The following is a 24,268-nucleotide window of genomic DNA, read 5'->3' on the forward strand; positions in this document are numbered from 1 at the left end:
CATGAATTAAAATATTTTAATTATATTATTAGATTGCATATAAAAAGATTATCAGTGAAGTGAACCTGTCACTTCAACAAAATCTCCATTCTTCCACTTCAATTTTGTCATCTCAAACAGAAAGAAACACAGAAAAAGACATGAGTATGTAACGGTCCCTCACAAACATTGTTTTATGTATTCAATTAATAATCTTTACAAAACAATATAAACTTTTGACATTTTGACTTAAATTCTTCAATTCTGAAAAAATCAGTAAAAAGATGAAATTCTAATGTTTGCAAACCTCACTTATACTAAATAAAAGGCCAAAAATACTCATCAGATCATTTCACATACTTCTCTAACATCATTTTTTAAAAGTTAATCAGAACAGAGATAATTTCAAATACAGAAACCCAGATAAATAATCGGTTTCACAATTAGCATAATGAAACGAGAAATCAAATTACTTAATAGAGTAATAGAATTTAGCATAACAACACAGCTCTTAAAACAAAGATTCATAGATACTCTTATTGCATCATCAAAATACCAAATTACAAACCCACAAGAAGGATTCAACCACCTGGATACACCCATAATGGTTCCCACAACACTCCAAACAAACGAAATCAAACCAAACAAACCAGCGAAATGAAAAACAAATCACAAAATCAAACACCAAACCAATAACAAAAGGGTCTCACATCTCTCCGACCTCGCGGGAACACCAATATCAATTAATGCCCCTTGAAGCTGAACGACCCAGCGACCGCCACGTGTCCAAACCCTTATTTATTATTCTAGTAACGGGAACACGTGACCGCGTCCTAATTTTTTATTTAATTTTAATTTTTATATTGCTAAGACCAAACCGGGCACGGATTTCCCGACCCGACCGGAGACGCTGCTCTCCCAAACGCAGGGCAAACGGCCGGTGCCGGAACTGACCGGAACGATCTCGTCGGTGCCGGCGATGCGTGTGACAGTGAGGGATGTGTTGAAGTACTCCCTGATTTGAGTAATTATCCCATCCGTGACGGTCCAAGCGTGAACCCAGGAAATGGCGCGTGCAGTGTCGCAGCCTTCGACGATGACGATGGAGCCGAAGGAGGCAATTGATTGCGGAACGAATCGGAAATTGTCGTCGGCGACGGTGGAATCGCCGGTGAGCATGCGCATCAAAAATTGGTGAGAAGGTGGACCGTGGAACCACCACTCGAGGTCGGCGGCGACGATTTTGACGACGGCGTCGGAGTCTCGAGAGTTTAAGGCGTCATACAGTGCTAGCACCAGCTTCCGATTGCTGGAATCAGCGTCCTCAACACTTCCCTGAGAGTTAGCCAGTTCGAGAAGGAGTTTTCCGTAGAGCTAAGCGATTCGAGATTCGAATTTGCGATTAACCAAACAATGCCTTCTATTGAGGTATGAGTCTTTGAAGGCAACCGAAGGGGGTTTTATAGGAAGTTCACACCGCAATGTGCTGATTTGGTGAGGCCGGTTCTATTTGGATCCTTTTTTGTTGATGACGTGGTGATTATTGATTGGTGGTGTTGAAAGAAATGGATGAAGTTGGGAACAGGATATCATCCGTGTCCAGAAGAAAATGACAGGGAGAACGAAACGACGGTCAGGCCTACTTTTTTGACTTCGCACTGAGCTGTGGTTTTTGGTGATACTGATGCGTGTGAGAAGTTTAAAAAAATAAAAGTTAAAAGTTCAATATTGTAAATATTTTTTAATGTTGTTATTTAATAGTGTATATTAACTTTTAACAATAAATTTTAATTACAGTATGTATTTAAAATTATTTTAAAAGTTATAAATATCAATTTAATATAAAAACTATAACCAATTACCTTAAAATAACAATAAATTTATATAATCCAATTGAACTAAGTAATAATTGAATAATGAAAATTATAAGTGATAAGTGGTGGTGGGTATAAATGTGATAAAGGGTGTATCTTGTTTTTGGATTACTTTCTTACGCTAACTCGTTTAGCTTAATTTGCTTGGTTGGTGCAAAATACCAATATGAAAACGAGGTTTGGGTTTGCCTTAACCTCAAGGTAAGGTTCATGTGTTACTTTGTTTGAAATTCAGAAATTTAGACTTGTCAAGAGTATATATATATTATTTTTTTTACTAATATTCTTAGTTGGTATGTTCTAACATATTAATTAACTGTATTTTTTAATTATTATACTCAATTTAAGTGAATTTATTAAATTATGTAAGTTCCATATGTTTCTTTTTTCAAGTATAAATCCTTCTAAAAACTAAATTTAACAGAGCTTTTAAATTAAGGATAGATGAATCAAGAACTTTAGTTAACATTTTAACTTTTAACTTGCCGTTTCTAAATATCAATTATAATTCTAAAATATACGAAATTGTAAGTGTTCTAAGACAGATAAGAGATTAATTCATTTGGTCTTTTTGAATTTTAAATATTTTATTATCTGCTTTTATGACAAGTGTATATATACATTATCTATTTTTAATATGACATTTAAATAAAAAAATTCACAGATAGAATTTTATAAATGAAAAAGAAAATCTTAAAAAAACCTTAAAATACATATTTTAATATTTGATTTCATGTTTAATTTTATTTAAAATAAAGTTTTAAGTTCATAGCAAATATGAATGGTGTGTTAGGGTACTTTACTTTGGTTAAAAACAGAGAGTTGAAGAAACAGAGCAAACGAGAGGTGCAAAACAATTAGTCGGTAAGCACTTCCGTGTATTATTTCTTGGATTCAACGGACGGCACCGACTACGATTCGAAGCTTAACTAAGGTTTTTATCTTTCAAACAAATTATGATATTTACAAAAATTAAATAAAAATTACGATGTTTAAAATGGCTGCATGAAAATGAAATTACAAGATGAACACTTGGTTTTTTTTAATTATTAAATTATGATTTATGTAAGATGCAAATGTAAATGAACAAATGTGTTAACTTTATACTAAAATAAAGACAAAGATAAACTCTTCCTACCCATCCTACGAACACGTTACGGAATAAACAACTCTACAGATTAATATTAGTTTAACAGTAATACCTTGAAAACTCAGGTTTCAGACACATTAAGGGCAAAACAGAGGAATCATAGTATAATTTTGTATTACTCGGTAGTCAACATATAACGTAAGCAATTAGAGGTAAAACACAGTGACATTCATACAAGAACAGACTAAATTGACAGATATTTCGTTCACTTTTGAATACATAAACTAAAAAAGTGTATCATTTGGTTTTATATGTAGTAAATAGTTAAACTTTTTATGGCATGGCTTATTATCTAGTTTTACAGTATCATCTAACATTTATCTTCGTATTTTAACAAATTGACGATACAGTGTGTGATGATGACGATGATGGTGGTGTGGACTGTACAATTTTATCAGTATGTGTATGATGTCGGGTTGCGATGGATGTGAATGCACCAAATAAGAACTTCCCCAGAAGGAAACTCTCAACTCTCGCATACCCAAAAACATGCTCTTCACTCATGGAAGTGCTTCTTATGCTTTTCAAGCATATATTTATTGCGATATTTTTTAAAATATATTTTTTATTATTTGTTAAAATTTTAAAAATATTAACTTAAAAATAAAAAAGAGTATATATTACGTCATATTTATAATCTTTAATAAATTTTAAATTTTTTTAAGCATAACATTTTATTAAAAACAAGTTTAGAGCATAAAAAATATTTTAATTCATTACAATTTTAATTTAATAAATTTTAAGTAATAGTGATAAGTATGATAGAGAGTGTATTATTAATATTATTTATATTTATTTTTTTTTTTAACAAAATTATAAATATTGTAAAATTTTTATTTTTATTTTGTATACTGATGAAATTACGTAAGTATATTATGTTTAATATTTTTTTATTAATCTCAATACTTAATTTAAAAGTCTAAAAATGTTAATTTTATTTTTAAAAATATTTATGATATTAAAATTATAACAATATAATAAATATTTTTTAATAAAAATAATCATTATTAGTTGTTTATATTCAAGGTTAATATTTTTATATTGTCTTATAATATTTTAGAAGGTTTTCAATGAATTAAAAGTTTTATAAAATTAATTACTACCATGGATATAAGCACTTAGTATCAATGAATTAAAAAATAACAAAATATAATATGTTTTTTTGCTTGAATTTGTTTGGTTCAACAATAAATATCTGAAGAAGCTTTTGTAAGTGTTGAAAAAGGTGGAGCTCATAGCACTTAGTATCACTGGGAAGAAATAGAGTGGTGCTGATATAAGCACACAGACATTAATATGCATAAAAAATGATAATAAAAACAATGTTAATGGCTATGGTTTAGCTGTTTTTTCTCCCACTTCATCCAACGTTGCTATCTCTCGTGATTGGTTTGAAGAGACCCGCGAAGACCATTGCAAATACATGTGAAGACAACATAGCCACCCTCTTTTTTGTGTGCCTATGTTTTGATTTCATTTTTTTAATGTTGTTTAGAGATATGTAATAATAATTTTTCATTAAAAAAACTCATTTGATCTCTTTGCATTCCACTTACGTTGGTAAAAGAGAACTTGGAATTGTGTCATTTGGTGGTAGTGGAATGGCATTGACTCGAGACCACAAAGATACAAAAGTTTTATCTTTTTCGCGTCAATCCAACATATTAATCTTAATGCAGAAAACAGCTCTGTTAACTATTGTGATAAAAACTAATAAATGATTGATATTTTTTTAAAATTAAAAATTATAAGATTAAGACTGGAAGATAAAATTTTAAGATTTTTTAATTTAAGTAAGATTAGATATTTTGGTCGGTCAACTTTATGATATATAATTTAATTAATACAATTTATAAAAATTGTGTAAACAATTAGAATTTAAAGAGGTGTATTAGATTAATATTTTAAATAATTTTTTCGGTTGAAAAAAGTTATGTGAATTTTAGAAGACTTTGTAAAATTTTTATGATTTTTAAGATTTTGTAAAATTTTACAAGGCTTTAAAATTAAGATTTTAATGGATTCTGCAATATTTTTAAGTCAGGAATTTAATAGATTTTGTAGGACTTTGTAAACTTTGCAGAATTTCGTTGATTTTTGACATAAAGAATTCAAAAAAAAATTTATACATTTAAATTTAAAAAAGTTAAAGACAAAAATAATAAAAAATAATAATGTCTGAATAAATAATAATAATAATAATAATTCTCCGTAATATAACCCACATATCTATAATTATACTAGTTCTCTAAGTATTAGCGTCTTTTAACTTTTATTTCTGGATTTGAATAATAAGCTCAAAATTTTAATTTTTATTAATCGGTAATGATACTGTCATTTACATTTTCACAAAATAGGATAATAGAATAGGAACAGTAGTACAATATTATAAATGAGTAGTAATGCAGTATTATTAGCAGAGAAAAAAAAATAGAAGAGACGGGATCATAGAAAAAAAAGATGAAAAACTCACCTAAAATTTTTGTAAGCACTTGAAAAGTCACTTCAAATAATTCTCTAAAATATAATAAGTTAAGATGATATTATTTTATGAATTTAGTATTTATAAATATTATTAAAAAGTCTTTCAAAATCTCTTTAATACAACAATCTTTTGAAAGCTTTATATTTTTTAATATTAATTGATTGTTTTTAACTTGTAAAAAGTCTCAAATGAATATCAATGATCTTTTTAAAAAATCTTAAAAATTCAGATTAAATACTACTAAATTATTTTTAAGTGACATAAAAAATCTTGATAAATACCAACAGACTTTCTTATTTAAATTTTTTTTTTAAAATTCTATGAAATCCTAAACCAATACATCTTCCTTGATTACATAATATATTAAATATTTAAAAAAATTAATTTTGAAATAAAGTTAATTTTTTCTCTGAAATTTAATTTATAAATGATTTATAATTACTTGTAAAATTTATTTTTTTAAAATTATGTAAAAGAAGAGAGCAAGTAAAAAAATTTACAAAAAGTGATAACCTTTATATCATAAGAAAATGATAAAGGACTTATTTGTTTCGGTTTTTATTTTAAATTTTTTAAAATTATATTTTAAACTAATTTTATTTTTAAAAAAATAAAATAAACGAGCTCTGGATCTTGGGCTATTGTTGCGTTACGCGACCCTGCATAGAGAAGGACTTGGGTTGCTTGGTGCAGAACTACCAATTTTCATGTTAGAACAATTATTGGGCCTTATTCTAACATTTCCAACCTTTCTTAAATTCGGAATAAAAAAGGCCTGAGAACGAAGCTTGAGTTCGCTGAAAATTAACTTGTTTTTCCCTCATACCTTTGGCTGTATTAACATAGACAGATTAAGTAGAGTATTATAGGTACTGTTATTACTGGTGTCGTTTTTTAATTAGAATAAGAGTTTTACCTCAACAATATGTGTCAATTTTTAATAACGATGTGCTGATATTTAATGTTAATTTTTATTATAAAAAGTAAAATTCTAATTTCAATTGAAGAATAACAGTACCTATATTACTTTACCTAAGTTCTGTCCTATTAATACTCTAAATTTCCTTAATTTTTTAGTGAGTCTCAAAACCAAACTTCACTGAAAGTGGAGAGCGTTGTATCTTTGGATTGAACTAGCCGTTGCATATTCACAACCATTAATATTTTAAACTGCCACATTCATAAGATTAGCAGCGGAATTAAATCAAATCTCAATCAATAAGTTACTCGCTAAAGGCAAGTTGGAACACAGGTTAGAATTGTAAAACTCTACAATCATTTCATATATGTTGAATTACGTGTATTTCATGATTTTCAACAAAGGAATTTGAGTTAGAAGCAGTTACTCAACAGAAAATATGACTTGAGAGACTTGAGAGCAAAACCATGACTTGGGATGTTCTGAATGCACTAAAAATGAAATGGATCATCTCAAATAATGTGTAAGATAGAACCTTTTCCTCCTTTTCCTTCAAGGGACTAAGGAGCTTCTCTTTGTATTAGTGACAGAGTTGGTGGGTTCATTATTCCATCTTTACCGATTTCACAATTCTCTTCTTTTACACTGCAACATCCCTTCAAGACATTGGTTGAATTTGGAGGACTAGATGTTTTCATCATACAAGGGAAAGCATTGCTACCCAGAGGAGAACCTGTGCCAGATTTGGTTGATACAACATTTTCTCTAGCCAAAGGTGAAATTGATAGTTGGTCACTAGTATCAATTTCTTCCCTAGAGAATTTATCTTCTACAAGATCATAGTTATTCACGGTTCGTGCTTCTTGAGCAAGTGAGCACCAGCAACAGCATAGCCAAAGTGTGCAATCAGAAACTGAAGGTTTGCCAAAACAGAAGTCATAGGAAGGTAAATTGAACCTCTTTCTCATTTGGATCCTCCAAAAGCCACCATATAGTAAACCAAGAAAACAAAGAATGATTCCAACAGCTACTAGAGCCTGCCTTACATTGTCATCATCAATATTAACTGAAGCCAATATGAAAATCCAGAAAGGCGCCATACAAAAGAGCATAAAAGTGGCAATGTGAACATACATGTTTCCAAAGCCAAGTCTATCCATGTTCCACCCAAATACACAAAAAGTGCAGAAAAGTGAGAGATATGCCAAAGAAATATCTTTCCAAATGTCAAGTATTCCTCCACTCCACTTTGGTTTATTTTCCACAATCCTTTGTTGATCCTTGGATGCAAATAAATATTTCTTCTCAAATGGTTGCTCTCTCAGCTGCTCTTGTTTTTGAGAAGCAGTGATTTGAACCTGTGCTTCTTCATCTATCTTACAATCATAGTCCCTCCCAAGTGGGCTAAGAACGGTGTACAAGCCAGCAATTGCAGGAGCAGAAATTGCAAAAGATATACATATTCCAACTCCAATGGCAGGCCTCTCAGACCTTGTATACCCCAAGTTTAGACCACAGAGGGCATATTGAGCAAAACAGTTAAGATGAAGAAGAATGATCACTACTATCATATGAGCCCACTCATGGGGCTTGTAAGTTCCATTCTTGCAGTATGCCTTTCTAAGTCTAGAGATGTCATTTGGTCTCCATCTGCACAGAAGAACAAGGTGGTAGCACCTTTTTGGGTGTTGGTACAAGCACATTAGTGTAAATAGTGCATTGAGTATTTGGTTGTTTACTTCAAACCATGCATTTCTCTGAGACTTTCTTGGTAGAACATTGTTTAACATGCCTGTCATGACAAAGAACAGAATTGCACCCGAAATAGCAACACACGTGATCCACACAAAAAGGGCCATGTTCATTGGGTTTCTAATCCATTCAATGCACATCTTCTTGACAGAATCCAATTCAAGTTTCTGAGTAAATATGCTACTAAAACGTGCTCTTAGGCTTTTTGAACGAGGAGGAGGCACAGATTGTGAAACCTGGTCTCTCTCAGTAGCAAGCCACTTGAATTTGGGAGATGCAGAACCAAATTTATAAGGAAAAGAACTCGAGGTGCCTTCAAGCTTTCTTTGAGGATCTTCACTGCTCAGAAATGTTCTTTGAGTAGTTGATACGTCTATAGAAGCAAACTCCTTCACTTTACTCCCATTAGATTCCTCAATTTCATCTTTGGGATTCCCAATTCCATTCTCAACTGAAACCATTCTGATATAAAACTCTGAGCTTTCTCAATCAAATCAGAAAGGAATCATCCATGGTATAGGTATACAACACTCACTGCGAAGACATAACAGGGAAAACTATGCTAAGATTTCAAATCCATGAGCTCTGAGGAAGGTATCCAAGCAAAAACAAAATCACGACAAAGATATTTTTACTTGAGATATGTGATGGAGACCCAGTAAATTGAGTAAACACATTCTTATACACTTAACATTGATAAAAAAAAAAAAAACAAATTTAAAGCTAACTGAAAAATGAAAACCAAAATTATAATTCTAATAATACAACAAATGCATGACGAACAACCAAATAAAGTCGCGGAAAACCCAGAAATAACATCAAATTTTCATGGCATAAGATGAAAAAAAAGAGCTAAAGGTGCACGCAAGAGTTCATGTAAGTAGAGTAAGACATACCATCAGCTGATTCATCACGAGGAAGGCATCTGAATGCAAATGATTTCCTTAAAGGTAATTTATTTAAATTTGATAAAATTCACAAACAAGAAATCAAATCTAAATTCTAAAGTTGAAGTAAAACGAAAAAACGAGAATGGCTCCTAGAATGGTTGGCGCACCAGATAAGAACACAGTCAAACATGAACGTTGGACTAACATTGTCTTTTCAACGTCCAAATATGACTGCTGCTTACCTGTTGCCACCTGCCAGCAAAAAGAAAAAGTGAAGGAAGCATTGAAAATATTGCAAATTCATTTTGTGGGTTCGAAAAGAATGAAGAAACCACTAAGAAAGAAGAAGAAAAGTAAAAACAACAAATATAATTTGTCAAAGCCCATCTCTTTTATTTCCTTGTTTGAGTCTCGTGTCACGCTTTTCTTCGCGTAGTTAGTTTATTATGATTCACAAAATCATACTTTTATTAAGTGAATCATTATACAAGAGAAAATAATAAAAAGCATATTAATTAAATTAATAATATTTTATTAAAAATAGTATTTTTGTTGAAAAAAGCCCATGATTTGTTGTATTGAGGTTGAAGAAAGAATACGATGATTAGATAATCGAGCGGAAAAGTAAAAAAATGCTGCACGGTATTATGCATTTTGTGTTTGAATCTTTCCCTTACAAAAAGTAGTCGGAAAGAAAGTAGAACACTCACGATGCATTGTCGGGTACTGGTAAAAAGAAGAGAAGGGAAATTAGAAAGCGATTGACTTTACTGATAGAGTTGGGCTCTTTCTAACGTTCAATTGTGTTTTCATTTCTTGCCCTCACTAACGAGTATTATAGGTATAGTGTGTGTCTGATATGCCTTAAGAAAAGATCATTTGGGCTTTCAAAACTTATTGGTAGAGTTTGAACAAATGTGGATTTTAAAAAAATGTTTTTTTCTCCTTTATTTTTTCTATTTAATTTGACAAGTTGTTCAATTTTTAACAAACAAGCATGACATGTAATGTTTTATTGTATAGCGTTACAAAATCGCTATAATATGAATTGTGATGGTTAGTCCCTTTTTTCCCTTCTCTTTAGGAATTATCGGCATGAAATAACAGGCATTAGTATTGCTAACAGGTTAGCATAAACCAGGCGTAACAAGTAATCAGTAATTCAATACACAATGTAGATAATATCAGACTCAAGCAACCTCATTTAAAACTCATTTCTCGAATTCAGTCAGACCAATCCAATTGAAACCAACGCAAGTAAACTCCGTAAGTAGATGTGTGCGATGAACAACTGGACAGACACGCATAGTACAATGAAAATAATCAAACATGAAGTCCAAACCACCAGAATGCTTGGTGCAATTCAAGTAAGATCATCTTCCTCAAGTTCTTTGGCTTTCAGTTTTTCCTTCACCCTCAAAAGAAGTGTCGTCTTCCAGGAATCCTGCACAAGAAATTGCATAACGTTGATGAGCAACAGACACTAATGCTACATATGGAAGGTTATGTTTATTGCTACAAAAAAGAAAATTCAGTAATTAAAGGTTATGTTTATTCGGCTCAATAAATGTGGATAAAAACTAAATTGGACATATTTTGTTAACAACAATCATGTTTTACAATTTTTGGAGCTTACGAGAGGGGTCATGCTATCAAATTCCTTGACCACATCAGTAAACTTTCCAACATCTTCTTCATCAATTGCAGCAGCAACATCCTACCGACCAGGAAAAAATAAGTCAGTATCTCATCTAGCAAATGTATGAATAAAGAATCAGCCAACAAAATAATTACAATGTTGTGAAAAAAAATACCGAAATTGAATAAAATTGACACAAGAGGCAGCTACTTCAAAATCGAAATATTCTGATCCAATTGACTTGGTCATAAAAAATTAATAATGAAATTAAAAAACTAGTGACCTACCGCCAATAATCTATATTCACGTGTTCCTGAAAATGTTGGATCTAATTCCTGCAAAACAATGCATACTCAAAGAATTGAGCAACTAGTAAGATGACCAGTCTAAAAATGTGAATTACGGAGAAATCATAAACCTGATATCTTTCTAATGCATTGGTTATAGCAACAACATCCCCTTTACAGAGTTGGCAAATGCCAGCATTAAGCAGGTGTCCTTTAACTCCGTATTTCAGCAAATTACTGTTGAGAGATTGGCGAGCTATTTCTTCATAAATCTCAATCGACTTCTGATATCTGAAGGGTTATCATAACATAGAAATTGTTAGCACTCGATGTACCATAACAAGAACGCTCTGATAAAGTTCCTTCCTTCACAAATTAGAATATGGAGTTCTTTAGCTGTTCCTGCTCTAACAAGAACAAATCATACACATGAATATATATGATTCTGACCAAATGAAGCAATGGACTGACTTTTGTTTACACCATGTACACAAGTCAACATAATATGGATTGCAGAAAGAAACATGATAGATTTCCATTAAGATTATATACTGAACAAAAGGAAGGCCAGAAAGAAAACTCCCAGAAGAAATTAGTAACTAAAGAATTGATCCATGTTGCGTAAGTATTAATCAAGTCATCACGATAATAAAAAGAGATAAAATATGGAGAAAGCAGAAAATCTCACTGTTCTAGCTGAGCAGAAAATTGGGCAACTTTTTGTTTGCATTGGTTCGCAGAAGTTGTCACTTCTTCATTTTGAAAAAAATCAGCTGATTTTTCATAGTAAACAGCAGCCTGCTCAATATTCTGTTCAGACTCGTATAGTTCAGCAATTTCCTGTGTGTAAAATAGTAAAGCCCAGTTAAAACATGTTAATGGTAACATCATATCCTTCAATGCATTCAATTACCCCAATATCCAGAAGCTGGGACAGCAAGGAAATAAATTAAGATGATGCCCAAGACAACAGATAGCAACATGCCAAAACTGATATGCATTTAAATATTAATATACCAAACAGATCAATACCCAAGCCATTAATTTAAATATTCATACTGAAACAAAATCTAAAGATATAGTAATATACCTTTAGATATCTAGCAGCCATAGAGAGTCTTCCAATGTCACAGAAAAGATCTACAGCATTGTTTAAGCAAGATACAGCCTCTGTATTCAAAAAGAGAAAAGATAATTTTAATTGTCTTCATAATAATGCAAGTGATGACATACTAATCCAAGGTAGACTGCTTTATAATTAATTCCTGTTTCAGGATACAATCATGAGTTTCTATCTAATAATAGTCAGCATATAACAATTCAAAAAAGATGGCATATAAACAACCAAAAAAGAAAACAGTCAGATGGAACTCAGATGTAAACAACTTATGCCTGCAAAAATTAATTTCAATATCCTACTTAAACAAATCAAGATAAAAGTAAGTCATCCGCAGCATATGCAAAGCCCAGTTTTTTATTTAGACAGATGGAAAGATTAAACCATGAGGTAATAGAAAGGTTTCTTAAAATCATTTGTTCATGCAAAAGGGCTGCAATTGTTGGATATGATGTTCGTTAAAACCAATGCAGAGAAATATTAAGGCTAAAAGGAATTGGCCTTGATGCATGACTGCTAGGGCAGAATTAAGAGCAGAATTAGTAAACGAGAAAGAATATGTCAGGCACCCAAAGATAAAAGAAGGAAAATAAGGAAGACCTATGAATTCCCAGCATCTGTAGTTTTCAATTGAAGTGCACAGCAAAAGATCCATGCCAATAGACATGTTTAAGGTAAATTTTGATCATTGTAGTTTACACTCATTTGAGTCTTGGTCCCCATAATTTTTTTTTTCTAGGGAATAGGTCCCTGTAGTTTCATACCATTAAGATTTTAGTCCATCAACATCAAGAACCAATAGCTTAATGAGTTGAACTACAGGGACCACCTTCATGAAAAAAAGGATTTTGATGAACAAAAACCTAAGGAACTAAAACCCAAATAAGTAAAAACAGTATCTGATGGCAGGGACCAAAAATAAATGAAAAATAGGGACTAAACTCACAAAGAATTCTGAGCATGGAACATTAACCTCTTACATACGCACCATTTATAAGAGTTTTTTTATAGCAATGAGCAGCGTCAACATAAGCCTGGGCAGCTTCATGCTTGCTTTCCAACTAGAAACAGAATGCTACAATGTCAGTGGAGGCTCAAAAGAAAACTAAAGGACGCAAAAGAGATTCCGCCGGATAGACCGCATCTCAAAAACTCAATCTCAAGTGTTACCTTCAAATGACAATTTGCCAACTTTAGGTATGTCGATCCCGCTCTGTCCCCTAAAATGCCACATAGATCCAATCATGAACCACATACTGAACTATTCCATTCTCAATTTTAAAGTTGGCAACATTTTAACAAAAATAGATCGATCAGTAATCAACAGAGATAATGGATAATCTGTTGAGTAGAGTATCAACCACTTTTTTCATCGGAAATATCCCCAAATCTAAATTGATAATAATAAATATCACTAAATTTCACAAAACTCCACAATTCAAATTTATATGCAACCAACTGATAAAAAAAAAATCACTTCCTTTTCTTTTCCTTGTAAAATCAGACTAAAATTATACTACAATTGATTGGAACGAAAACAAACAGCAGTTATGCATTTCGAATCGGAAATTGGTCACCTAAATCAGCACTCACCGATTCCGGTAAAAATTATAATTTTTTTTAAAAAAGGAATGAAATTGAAAACATTAGCAGAAGAGAACAACAGCAGCAACAACAATAATAATTAACTCAGTTAATTGACATTTTATGGAGAAACGAAAATGAAATATGATTTAAAAAGTAGAGAGAAAGATAGAAAACATGATTTAGCGAGCTTGAAGGAGTTGGCGGCTTTATCGAAGAGATCGGCAGCATCTTCGTATTTGGAGCCAAACAAGCCCCAACCGCTGAGCTTCTTCTCAGCTTTCCTCTCGAAATCCTCAGCCTTCGATAACTGATCGGCCATTTCCCTCCGATCGCAAGGAAATGATGAATCAATTCACTGTGTTGAACCAACAACAACAAAATTCATAAGCCAAAGACCAAAGAGAAACAGATATTACGCTCTTTCGACGACAAAGTCCAACCGCAAATGGAAACAAAGAAAGCAGCGTAAAGAGATTTCAGCCGAGAGAGAAACTAATTTCTCTTTTTTTTTTTCTTTTTTCGAAAATTATTTCCTCATTCGGTCGTGGGCTGCTTACGGTTTCTGTTTGGGCTTTAATCTGGGCTCACTTTGGGCTTTGGTTTCTTGGACTACATTGCTTTCTTCCTAACATTGTAGTCCCAATGGAAATCTAAATTAGTGACACAAGAACTACAAATCACCTCTAATAATTGGTTGAAAGATAATTATATATGACAAAAAATTACTTAGGCATATTTTTGAGAAGGCGAAAAAACACTTGTTTTCTCTTTTTAAATAGTTTTTAGTTTTTAAAATTAAAAAATAAAAGAAATTGCTTGTTAATGTAAGTTTTAAAAATTATTTTTGAAAATTAATATTTGCTTTCAGTTTTTAAAACTGAAAAACAGAATTGCTATTATTTTTGTTTTTATTTTTCTGTTTTTCTTTCTAAAACTAACAAAAGTCTAACTAAAACTGGTTTTAAAAACTAAGTTATCAAACAAAATTTATTTTATTTTATTTTTTTAAAAACAGCTTTATAAAATTGTTTTAAAATCTAATTTTTAAAATTAAAAATCAAAACTAAATCAAACAAACCCTAATTCTTCCAAAACTTCATATACAAAAATTGCACAAAAAGCTATAAATTGACAATAACTTTTACTTTGATATTGCTTAGAAATTGCATTTAAACATGCTCTAAAATCACGATAACACGAAAGTTATAATTAATGAAATAAGCATAATTATGATTAATAGATTGAAACATGAACACGGGGGAATACTTGTGTACACCACTTATTTGGTGTACTTAGGTAACCCACTCTGCACTTGAAGCTCCCAGAAACATGGCCTAGTCACAAAACGTCAAAAACTAGACATATATTTAGAAATTACGAGACATTTAAGTATAATATTTGTGATCATGATCATGATCATAATCGATATTAATTATGTAAAACCTTTAGCCAAACACAACCAAATGAAAATAACACACAACTTTTTCTGTCTTCTTATCTTGATGTAATTGTCTTGTCAGGTGCAATTTGGTAATTGAGTAGCCTCAATTATTCCCCCTATTATAAAATATTAATAAAATGAAATGAATATATTTTATCCAATTTCTCAATATTAATATTAAATGAATTTCAATTATTCCTACTATTATTTAATAATAATAAAATACTTTGTAACATATATTTTTAATATGAAATGAAATTCATATAAAAACTATTAAACAAAAAGTAAAATAAACATAACTCAATAAAGTTCGTGTATATTTTACTTCGTATTAAAAACGTGTCAAAGCATTATTAAAAAAAATATATATATAATTATAATATTTGACTACAATTATTCGTCAATACTTTACAAAAATTAATGTCCATTCTATTAATCATTCAATTTAATGATGTATTTTAAAAAAAAAACTCTTTTCAGATGTATGAATTATTGATTGTTTTATATTTTTATTTATTATAAAATTTATGTTATTTAAATATTTTATTTAAATGATAATTTTTTATAAACTCTTCTCAGCGTCTTTTTAAGTATCACAAAAGTCTATCAACATCCGGATACTAAATTAAAAATGTGTATTTATTAAAAATTGTGCTAAAAAATATACTAATATTATTTTTAATAAAAAAATTACTTTTAATTCTTTAAAAAGTGTTATTTTATTTAAAGCTTCCTATAAATTTTGGGCAGCCAAATCCATCCGCATTCATCGTTTATAAATAACGTTGAATTTATGCAAGGACCACGCAAATTTAGTAGCACCGCCACCGCTATATCTCCGATTCCCCCAACTTCACCGCCGGCATGTCTCCGGCAGCCGGAATCCACGTCCCCCTCTTGCCGGAATCCAGAGCACCGGCAACGCCAGCGTCTGTCCCCGGCGCCGTGGTCAATGTGGCGACCAGCATAATCGGCGCCGGAATCATGTCAATCCCGGCGATCATGAAGGTTCTCGGTGTGTTTCCCGCTATAGCCATGATTCTCGTAGTGGCGGTGCTTGCCGAAGTTTCCGTTGACTTCCTCATGCGGTTTACTCACACCGGCGAAACGACGACGTACGCCGGCGTCATGAGGGAAGCGTTCGGGCCACCGGGAGCGCTAGCTGCGCAAATCTGTGTCATAATCACCAACGTTGGGGGTTTAATTCTCTACCTTATTATCATTGGTAACGAATCTTCTTTCCTGTTTTTCTTCCTTCTATTCAAATCATAAAAAAGAAAATAGCAAAAATGAAGAAATGTGTTGATTTTTTTTTATTTTTCTGGGTAGTTATGCTAATTATGGATTTTTCAATTAGGATTTCATGCCAACCTAGTTTGATTGGTGAATTTTTGCAGTAATCAGTAAAGCTTGGTTCATTTCTCCATTTTTTTTCTTTTGATATAAATAGAGAGGCTTTTTTTAATGCTTTAGTTTTAAGCATTCAAAATAATAAAATTTTATCAAAAAAAAAGTTATTACATTAAAATTATAATGTATTATGAATATTTTTTAGAAAATTCTTATTACTATTATTTACTTAAAATTAAAGTTTTTTTTTTTAAATATTTGTGTTTTATTTTAATTTGATGCAATGGAACTTGCAGCGGATGTGCTCTCCGGAAAGCATGATGGAGATGAAGTGCATCTGGGCATTTTGCAACAGTGGTTTGGAATTCAGTGGTGGAATTCCCGGGAAATTGCTTTGCTCTTCACCTTGGTCTTTGTTATGCTTCCATTGGTCTTGTACAAACGTGTAGGTCAGTGTCAACTACATACTAACATGCTTTCTTGAATTTGGAATTGAATAGTTTCAATAGCATGAAGACACATGAATGACGCTCTTCATTTTGGTGTTATGCTGTTTTGGAATTGCTAGAGTCCTTGAAGTACAGTTCTGCAGTGTCAACTCTTCTTGCAGTGGCTTTTGTTGGCATATGTTGTGGCTTGGCTATCGCTGCTCTGGTGCAAGGAAAAACACAAACTCCTAGATTGTTTCCTCAGTTTGACTACCAAACCTCCTTCTTTGATCTGTTCACTACTGTCCCTGTTGTTGTCACGGCTTTCACATTTCATTTTAATGGTACTTAGCTTTTTAGTGTGTTTAGAATCATATTTAAGTGTGCTTGGAAACAAGTTGAAAATACGATAGATGTGGATACAGCACAGAAACTATAAGTAACAACGTTAAAGTAAATATAGATCTACATAATTTTGAATGCAAATCCAAACATACTATAAATAATCATAAATTCACATTTACTATATCGTTACTAGCTGTGGTTTTTACTTTAAATTCACGTTCACATACTTCCCAGCTCATTTCGAAGCATGCATTCGTTGGTGGGAAGTGGCTTTGCTCATTTTTTGAGGGCATCCCAAGCAAATTTTTGTGCTGATGATTGATCATACTTGCAGTGCATCCCATTGGGTTTGAGCTTGGCAAGCCATCCGACATGACAACAGCTGTTCGATTAGCATTATTGCTTTGTGCTGTTATCTACCTTACAATAGGTCTATTTGGTTACCTGTTATTTGGGGATTCAACTCAATCAGACATTCTCATCAATTTTGACCAGAGTGATGATTCCGTGGTTGGTTCCTTGTTCAATAGTTTGGTCCGTGTAAGTTATGCACTCCACATCATGCTGGTGTTCCCCCTCGTGAACTTCTCTTTGAGAGCCAACATAGATGAAGTTCTCTTCCCCAAGAAGCCTCTGCTAGCCACAGACAACAAAAGATTTGTGATCCTCTCTTTGGTGCTGCTAGTCTTCTCTTACCTTGCTGCTATTACAATCCCAGACATTTGGTACTTCTTTCAGTTTCTGGGATCAACATCTGCAGTGTGCCTTGCCTTCATTTTCCCTGGCTGCATTGTTTTAAGGTAATCTATCTCCCACAATCTTATTAACTATGAATTAAGTTCTTTAACATTAAATGACTATATGAATCTGGCTCTTAATTCTCTCTGTTTCTAATGAAAGGGATGCTCATGGTATATCAACGAGAAGGGACAAAATTATAGCACTGATTATGATTATACTAGCTGTGGTGACAAGTGTTATAGCCATTTCCACCAACATATTTAATGCTTTTAGTAGCAAGTCATAAAGTTGGTTTTCTTTATTAATTTGTGGAGAGGGGTACTCGAGAGAGAGTTACAAGCGCATTTATTTGTTGTGGGCTCGTGTTGCTTTGGTGTTTTTGGATGCTTTGTTTGTTGTAGAATGCATATATCTTGAGCAACATTAATATGTAAAATACCAAATATTAAAGAAATGAAATCCATATATCCAATTAATGGGTGGTTAGGAAAGTTTGGGACATATTTTAAATGATTGTGCCGTGCAAGGATCTCAATATTGATCGTTTGTGAGAGTCAATTTAATATTTGTAGTTTGGAATGGTGTGGGAAATATAATATTCCTAGCATTTGGCACGTAATTCATCTTTTTAAACGATGTATGAATTGTATCGTCATTTTCATTATCTACTCAGTGCCGTGTCATCGTCATGAAATGAGGCAGGTTGTGCATATGTAAACTTATCCAAAACTAATAATTTTTGGAGCGTAATGACTTGACATGCAAGGAAACTTCATGGAAAATATAAAAGTTTTAAATGTGTGGAATTAATAGTGCATGTGATAGCTTGCTGGTAATGTAAAATGTGTATTGTGTCAATGTATCATATTTCAAAAAGTTAAAAACAGCTATCTAGTGATGTAAGCACTGAAGATATGACATTAGAAATTTGGAATAATTCCAAGAATGGCCAATGCTTTGGTTTCCCTACCTTTCTCTCGTAAACAGAGAGAGAGAAAATTCCGAAGCCTTAATGGTTGTGGCTAGAAATTTCTGATACAGGGTCCATTCCTTGTGTTCAAACATTGAAATAATTATTTTTAAACTGCTAAAAATGAATTAATAAAAAAAATTGATAAATGCATTTTTTTTTTAAATTTTGTTATTAAAATTGAATCATACCTACAATATCTATCCCATATAAAAACTAACTGTTCCCTTAATCTTACCATAATTTGAGTGAACAGTGAATTATGACTTCTATCTATTCTCATTCTACTTATTTTGCAGTCGGGTCTTCTTTCTTTTTCTTTCTCTGATGATAAATTGCCTTCTTTTTCTTTTTTTTTTTTTACAATTTCACCTCCTCTGATGAACGTTTTCCCTCTATATTTTTGTTCTCCACAAACTTAATTCAACATTCGATCTCACCTAAGTCACTTCTATTTAATCCAGATTAAAAGTCATAAAATTTTAAAAATAAAAGATATATAAAAATAAATAAATGAATTGAATAACGGATCCAATCCAAATCGATCTTTTGTGATTTGGATCTTATCATGTTCGAACTTGATTGATTTTGATAATATATTAAAATCAAACTATATTAGATTGTATATCATTTTTGTTTAGGTTCAATATTTTTATGTACAAAATAAACTAAACTTAAAATTTGTCAGGAGTGTATCAAGATTTCTTGGTATTTGTTGATGTGTGTGGCCCAAATCACTTGGCTGGCAGGTTCCAAAGATTTGGGATAAATTCATAATATATATTTCCAAAACGAGTGAATTGAGAGAATGAAAGGTTGGGAACCCAACAGGAAAAAGAAAAACAGAATGAGAGGTTGAAAAGAGAACGTGTGTATATGTTGTTTATTTCTTTCTTGTTCATCTCCAACCGAGTTTCCGCATATGAGAGAGATTGACTCCATTGCAAAACAAGATTCTAGAGGAAGTTAATTCTTTAATTGAACATATACAAGTTGAATTTTAAAGAGATGTTCCTATAAAATATTATCTTAGGACAGTCTAACATCAACTGAAAAAAAGGTACATGACCATAATAAAATGCATAAGAAGCCAGCTAGCCCTTAAAAAAACGATAACCCTGATGAGATATGGTTGAGTTAAAGACATATCTAAATAACAACTTAAACTATACTAAGTCTTAAGATGAAGCTTATGTTTTACTAGCAATGACATACATTCAGTAATGAAATTGTATGATCAATCACATATTCTATGCGGTCCAAACAAGGGTCTAGTCTAGTAAAGATAAACCAAATACACAACTACCGTTACCAATTACCTGCAACTTCAATACTAGTTCATTGTAGTATTTTAACTTCTAATTACATATACATTTCAAAAATTAATTTACGGGCACATAAAAATTTTCCATTTTATTACGATTGGCATAACAGTGAGCCTCAAATTGCACTTGACAAGTGAAAAATACAAAATGATAATAGAACTATAGTCTTCTACTAGATTTAGTCAAAAGATACAGAGTCATTTCTAGTCTTCTTCAAAAATGCTTTCATTGCTAGCTTACTCTCTCTCTATGATGATATTTCATTCACCAAACCAACCAAAAACAAGAAAAGGCAAACACCTCAAGTAAAAGTCACGACGACACATCATATCTCAGATCTTGGAACCTTTTCATCAAGCTTAACTTGAATTTCTCAACTTCTGCATCCTCAAGTGAATTTGGTGCAGACCTAATGATTGAAATGGCCCCAGCATGATGCAAGGATGCAAGAGCTGTATCTATACAACAACAGAGTATTTTATCTCAATCAAAAGAAAAGGAAAAAAAACTAGTACTACCAGTACAATTTCGGTTGTACTGTTGCATATTTTCCAACCTCGTAACATTATTTGAACTGGATTCTTAATAATCAATATATTGATAGGGAAAGAATCAGGCATAATTGTCGTATAAAATACATAGAAGCTCTTACACATGTAGTGTCTCAAGACAAACCATTTATATTCCATTTCATCTTTACTAGACCATATCTATTGAACAAGGATGACAAACTAGAAACATATTCAAGTCTTCTAAGCTTCTTATCATGCTTTGCTCATAAAGTTTATTTCCAGCTGGAATATTATACAACTAAATGAACAAAAACTTGGTAAATGGTTAGACATTTCCGGTTTACTAGTTAGGACCACAACAAAGGTACTATGGCCTCAACAATCTACCTCTCCACTAACATAATTATAAGTATATATAAAAAATCTACTATGAAAATAAACCTGGTAAGTAGTAGGCATAAAATGACAAATAAAAATATTTAAAAATAAGAATTTAAAGATCCACCTGAGTTTGACAATGCAGAGAGAGCATGCAATGCCGCTTTCCGTGTGCGGTCATCTTTTGCTGTGCTTAACATATTTAAGAGTTCTTTGGCTCCACCCATCTCAACTATCTTCATCCTCCTTTCATCTTGTTAGCAAAAGGAAGGTAAGAAATTCTGAATATAAACAACTTATGCAGGTACAGAATATTTTAGAAAGTAATATATCACCATGTTTTATACTTAATCAGTTTCACAAGATATCTATACATTGAAAACTAGATAAATGAGTAAATAGCTAATGTACAAACTAGCTAAATTGTATCGAGGGAATTTGCCTGTTACACAACAGAACTCCGTTGTGCATCACTGCAGTATCTATGCTTAGTCATGAAAAGATTATAACCCATAAGACTATTCAACTTATTCTTTTCGCTCAATTAAAATATCAGTAACTATTTCATGATCAGTACAAGAGCAAAGTCTCCCATCAACTCTCCCCTTCAGGCAGAATTTTGTAATCTCATGAACAAGCTGAGACTAATACTAAATATCACTTGGGTAAAGCACAAGGATGATGAAAATATGCTTGTCACAAGCAAGAATAAGAATCTCTTGTGAAACACAGCTACCATGCTATACAAATGACTAATAAACCATGAAGTGTTTCAACTTTCAATACATGTAACATTCCAAAGAAGCATAGGTCATAACATATTAACAACAAGCAATTCATGACATAAAGATATATGTATCATAAAAATTACCATCAACTGCAAAACGAGCCAATCTAGAAGCTCCCATCCGTTTAAACAACGGATCCTTGACACGCAAAAGTGAAACGGACTGTTGCATCAAATTATCTCCTGAAATTTGCATTAGCAAAACTGTCAAGCTTGAACTACCAAAAGCAAACGAAGGCTTTCCAAGTTGAAAATTGTTGCAGAAAAATTGCTTATATTTGGATGACCAATACCCATATAAGGAAAGAAATGGTATCCTGCTGCGGCTGCAGTCGCAAAAAATATCGTCTTCAATAGCCACCCAACTTTTCTCTCAGCTTCTTCCTCTATTGATAGTTCCTCTGAAGATCAAGAGTCACAAGTGAAGTCGTGCAACAACACAATTGCAGAGTTCAGACAATGAACCAAAAATTGAATGAAAAAAAAAAAAACTCCTTTTTCTTTGCATTTCTCAGTTCCAGATTTTGGTAAAATGACCTAATAATACCAAAAATCCCTTAAAATCAGCATTAAGTACTCACTGTTTAGTACTAGAGCTACAAGCACAAAATTCTTTTTTAATTTTGGTTTACAATAGATTATTCATGTAATTTCAGTGCTTTCTCATTCTCAACAAAACGATTTCATACCCCAACCAATTTATCACAATTTCCGACGATTTTTTCTCTAAGTACCGATAGAAAAGAGAAGGAGATACCTTTGCCATTATATGATGAAAAATTATGAGATCGCAGATTGACCCCAACTCTTCTTCTGCATAAATACTGCAAAGGTGGTAAATGAAAATCAAAATTAAAAGAATTATGAAAAAAGTAGAATTAGCTAATCGATACTCACTACCCAGAAAACAAACATAAACTTCAACTATGAATTGAATTTGTAAATGATTAGTTAATCGTAGAATAAGAATTAAAATTGAGCACAGAACTTTACATTCGAAAGTTGAGCTGCTAGGGCGCGCATTGTTCATTCAGCTCACAAAATTTTCATCAAAACCTGCTCAAGAACGGAACGTCGATGCACCCCGCTGGATCCGGATCCGAGATGTTATCCGGGTCGGGTAGAAACCCGGCTTTGAAATTAAAGGGATGGTAGGCCTAGACTCAGAAGGAGGTTTGGGCTTGATAGCCCATAATCTCTTCTTGGGCCTCAAGTCTCAACCAAATTGATGCTTAATTCAGTCCTACAATAGGCACACAAATAAGATATTATAAAATATCTAAGAGCTCATTTATTTTTATTTTTAAAAATAATTTTTTTAAAGTAAAAAAAATATTCGTTAACATAATTTTTATTTTTTTTAAAAACATTTTTTAAATTTATTTTAAAATATAATTTTAAAAAATTTTAAACCAAAACAAAATATTACAAATCAATTTCAATCCCGAATAATTCAAGTTGAACCGGTGGATCACTTAAGATGCATGAAAACTCTCATAACAGTTAATTTCTTTATTCGTATACAACTCAAACAAGAAACTTTATTAAGTAAAAAACAAACTTTCTTATCATTTAAATAAATTAACTAATAAATTAAAACATGAAGATGTTCCAATCGATGTTTTTTATTTTTAATCTTAAAATTTCTTTTAATTTTAATAATTTCTATGATACCTTAAAGATTATGAGAATATTATATGTCATGTGTGTGTATATATATATATATATCTTTTAATTATAATCATTTGTTAAAAAGAGCATAAAATATCCCCTTTTTTTAAAAGTTTATGGGTAAGACAAAAAAAAACTCTCTTAATTTTAGGTGTTATTCAATAAAAATATAAATATCCTTCAAAAGATGAATCACGGGAAAGAGCGAACACACACACATCACATCACATGTTTATTTTAGTTTATATTCTTAATAGTTCTGTAAACGAAAAGAATTTATAAAAAACAAATAATTCTTTGAAATGGGTTAATTCAAAAAGGCCAGAAAGTATGGAAGCAATAAACCAAAGGTGGCTAGAAAGCACTAGCGTCCACGTATAAGGGTCCAAGAAAGCATTGAGGTCGAGGTGGAGGTGGAAATTGAGGATGACAGGGAAGACATAGACGAGCATTATGGGATCTAAAAGAGTACTCTTTAGAGTTCAGAGCAAGAAACACTTTTATGGAAGGGAAGAGACAAGGTAGGAGCAGGATATATGTATGGGGGATATTGTTTTGTTGTGATGATTAACGGGCACACATGTGAATAGAGGTGGGTACGTGATTTGTCCTTCTGGAATGGTGACAATACTGCAAGCAAC

The 24,268-nt window shown here is 31.9% G+C and overlaps 5 protein-coding genes across 8 annotated transcripts; 1 reads left to right on the forward strand and 4 right to left on the reverse strand.

Annotated features, from left to right (window-relative positions):
• Positions 1–813: 813 nt before the first annotated feature.
• On the reverse strand, positions 814–1,405 carry LOC113850027 (wound-induced protein 1). Its single transcript, XM_027480332.1, has one exon. It carries the CDS (start codon positions 1,162–1,164, stop codon positions 838–840), a length of 327 nt encoding a protein of 108 aa, XP_027336133.1. The 5' UTR covers positions 1,165–1,405; the 3' UTR covers positions 814–837.
• A 5,346-nt stretch (positions 1,406–6,751) lies between these two features.
• Positions 6,752–9,242, reverse strand: LOC113850606. The gene has a single exon (XM_027481187.1). The coding sequence runs from the start codon at positions 8,618–8,620 to the stop codon at positions 6,968–6,970; it is 1,653 nt and encodes a 550-aa protein (XP_027336988.1). The 5' UTR covers positions 8,621–9,242; the 3' UTR covers positions 6,752–6,967.
• A 900-nt stretch (positions 9,243–10,142) lies between these two features.
• On the reverse strand, positions 10,143–14,151 carry LOC113849358 (alpha-soluble NSF attachment protein 2). Of its 3 annotated transcripts, none has more exons than XM_027479220.1 (9): positions 13,854–14,151; positions 13,263–13,312; positions 13,081–13,153; positions 12,066–12,145; positions 11,664–11,815; positions 11,107–11,266; positions 10,976–11,023; positions 10,686–10,766; positions 10,143–10,493 (listed from the first exon to the last, which is right to left on the reverse strand). In XM_027479220.1, the coding sequence occupies exons 1-9, from the start codon at positions 13,996–13,998 to the stop codon at positions 10,413–10,415; spliced, it is 870 nt and encodes a 289-aa protein (XP_027335021.1). In that variant the 5' UTR covers positions 13,999–14,151; the 3' UTR covers positions 10,143–10,412. The 3 variants fall into 3 exon arrangements, with proteins under 3 accessions (XP_027335021.1, XP_027335022.1, XP_027335023.1); XM_027479221.1 differs by having other exon boundaries at positions 10,181–10,493; positions 10,670–10,766; XM_027479222.1 differs by having other exon boundaries at positions 10,456–10,564.
• Positions 14,152–15,872: 1,721 nt separating this feature from the next.
• Positions 15,873–18,596, forward strand: LOC113849357 (amino acid transporter AVT6C-like). 2 transcript variants are annotated; one of them, XM_027479218.1, is made up of 5 exons: positions 15,873–16,345; positions 16,767–16,919; positions 17,039–17,242; positions 17,578–18,043; positions 18,144–18,596. In XM_027479218.1, exons 1-5 carry the CDS (start codon positions 15,985–15,987, stop codon positions 18,268–18,270), a joined length of 1,311 nt encoding a protein of 436 aa, XP_027335019.1. In that variant the 5' UTR covers positions 15,873–15,984; the 3' UTR covers positions 18,271–18,596. The 2 variants fall into 2 exon arrangements, with proteins under 2 accessions (XP_027335019.1, XP_027335020.1); XM_027479219.1 differs by lacking the exon at positions 17,039–17,242 and having other exon boundaries at positions 15,905–16,345; positions 18,144–18,469.
• Positions 18,597–20,344: 1,748 nt separating this feature from the next.
• LOC113850347 lies at positions 20,345–23,055 on the reverse strand. The gene is made up of 6 exons (XM_027480853.1): positions 22,950–23,055; positions 22,714–22,780; positions 22,250–22,357; positions 22,041–22,139; positions 21,297–21,422; positions 20,345–20,737 (listed from the first exon to the last, which is right to left on the reverse strand). Exons 1-6 carry the CDS (start codon positions 22,977–22,979, stop codon positions 20,592–20,594), a joined length of 576 nt encoding a protein of 191 aa, XP_027336654.1. The 5' UTR covers positions 22,980–23,055; the 3' UTR covers positions 20,345–20,591.
• Between the last annotated feature and the right edge of the window lie 1,213 nt (positions 23,056–24,268).

This window comes from Abrus precatorius, unplaced genomic scaffold, assembly GCF_003935025.1.
Source record: "Abrus precatorius isolate BTA unplaced genomic scaffold, Abrus_2018 Scaffold9, whole genome shotgun sequence".
In the NCBI taxonomy this organism is placed as follows: Eukaryota; Viridiplantae; Streptophyta; class Magnoliopsida; order Fabales; family Fabaceae; genus Abrus; species Abrus precatorius.

Coding starts and splice junctions, on each gene's coding strand:
- LOC113850027 (XM_027480332.1), bottom strand. CDS start 1,164: ATGCGCATGCTCACCGGCGATTCCACCGTCGCCGACGACAATTTCCGA.
- LOC113850606 (XM_027481187.1), bottom strand. CDS start 8,620: ATGGTTTCAGTTGAGAATGGAATTGGGAATCCCAAAGATGAAATTGAG.
- LOC113849358 (XM_027479220.1), bottom strand. CDS start 13,998: ATGGCCGATCAGTTATCGAAGGCTGAGGATTTCGAGAGGAAAGCTGAG. Junction 12,146..13,080: donor TAAAAAAACTCTTATAAATG/GTGCGTATGTAA, acceptor TTTTGAATACAG/AGGCTGTATCTTGCTTAAAC. Junction 11,024..11,106: donor ATGCATTAGAAAGATATCAG/GTTTATGATTTC, acceptor ATTGTTTTGCAG/GAATTAGATCCAACATTTTC.
- LOC113849357 (XM_027479218.1), top strand. CDS start 15,985: ATGTCTCCGGCAGCCGGAATCCACGTCCCCCTCTTGCCGGAATCCAGA. Junction 16,920..17,038: donor GGTCTTGTACAAACGTGTAG/GTCAGTGTCAAC, acceptor TGGAATTGCTAG/AGTCCTTGAAGTACAGTTCT. Junction 17,243..17,577: donor TTTCACATTTCATTTTAATG/GTACTTAGCTTT, acceptor TCATACTTGCAG/TGCATCCCATTGGGTTTGAG.
- LOC113850347 (XM_027480853.1), bottom strand. CDS start 22,979: ATGCGCGCCCTAGCAGCTCAACTTTCGAAT. Junction 22,358..22,713: donor TTCATCATATAATGGCAAAG/GTATCTCCTTCT, acceptor CTTGATCTTCAG/AGGAACTATCAATAGAGGAA. Junction 21,423..22,040: donor GGCTCGTTTTGCAGTTGATG/GTAATTTTTATG, acceptor TTTGCTAACAAG/ATGAAAGGAGGATGAAGATA.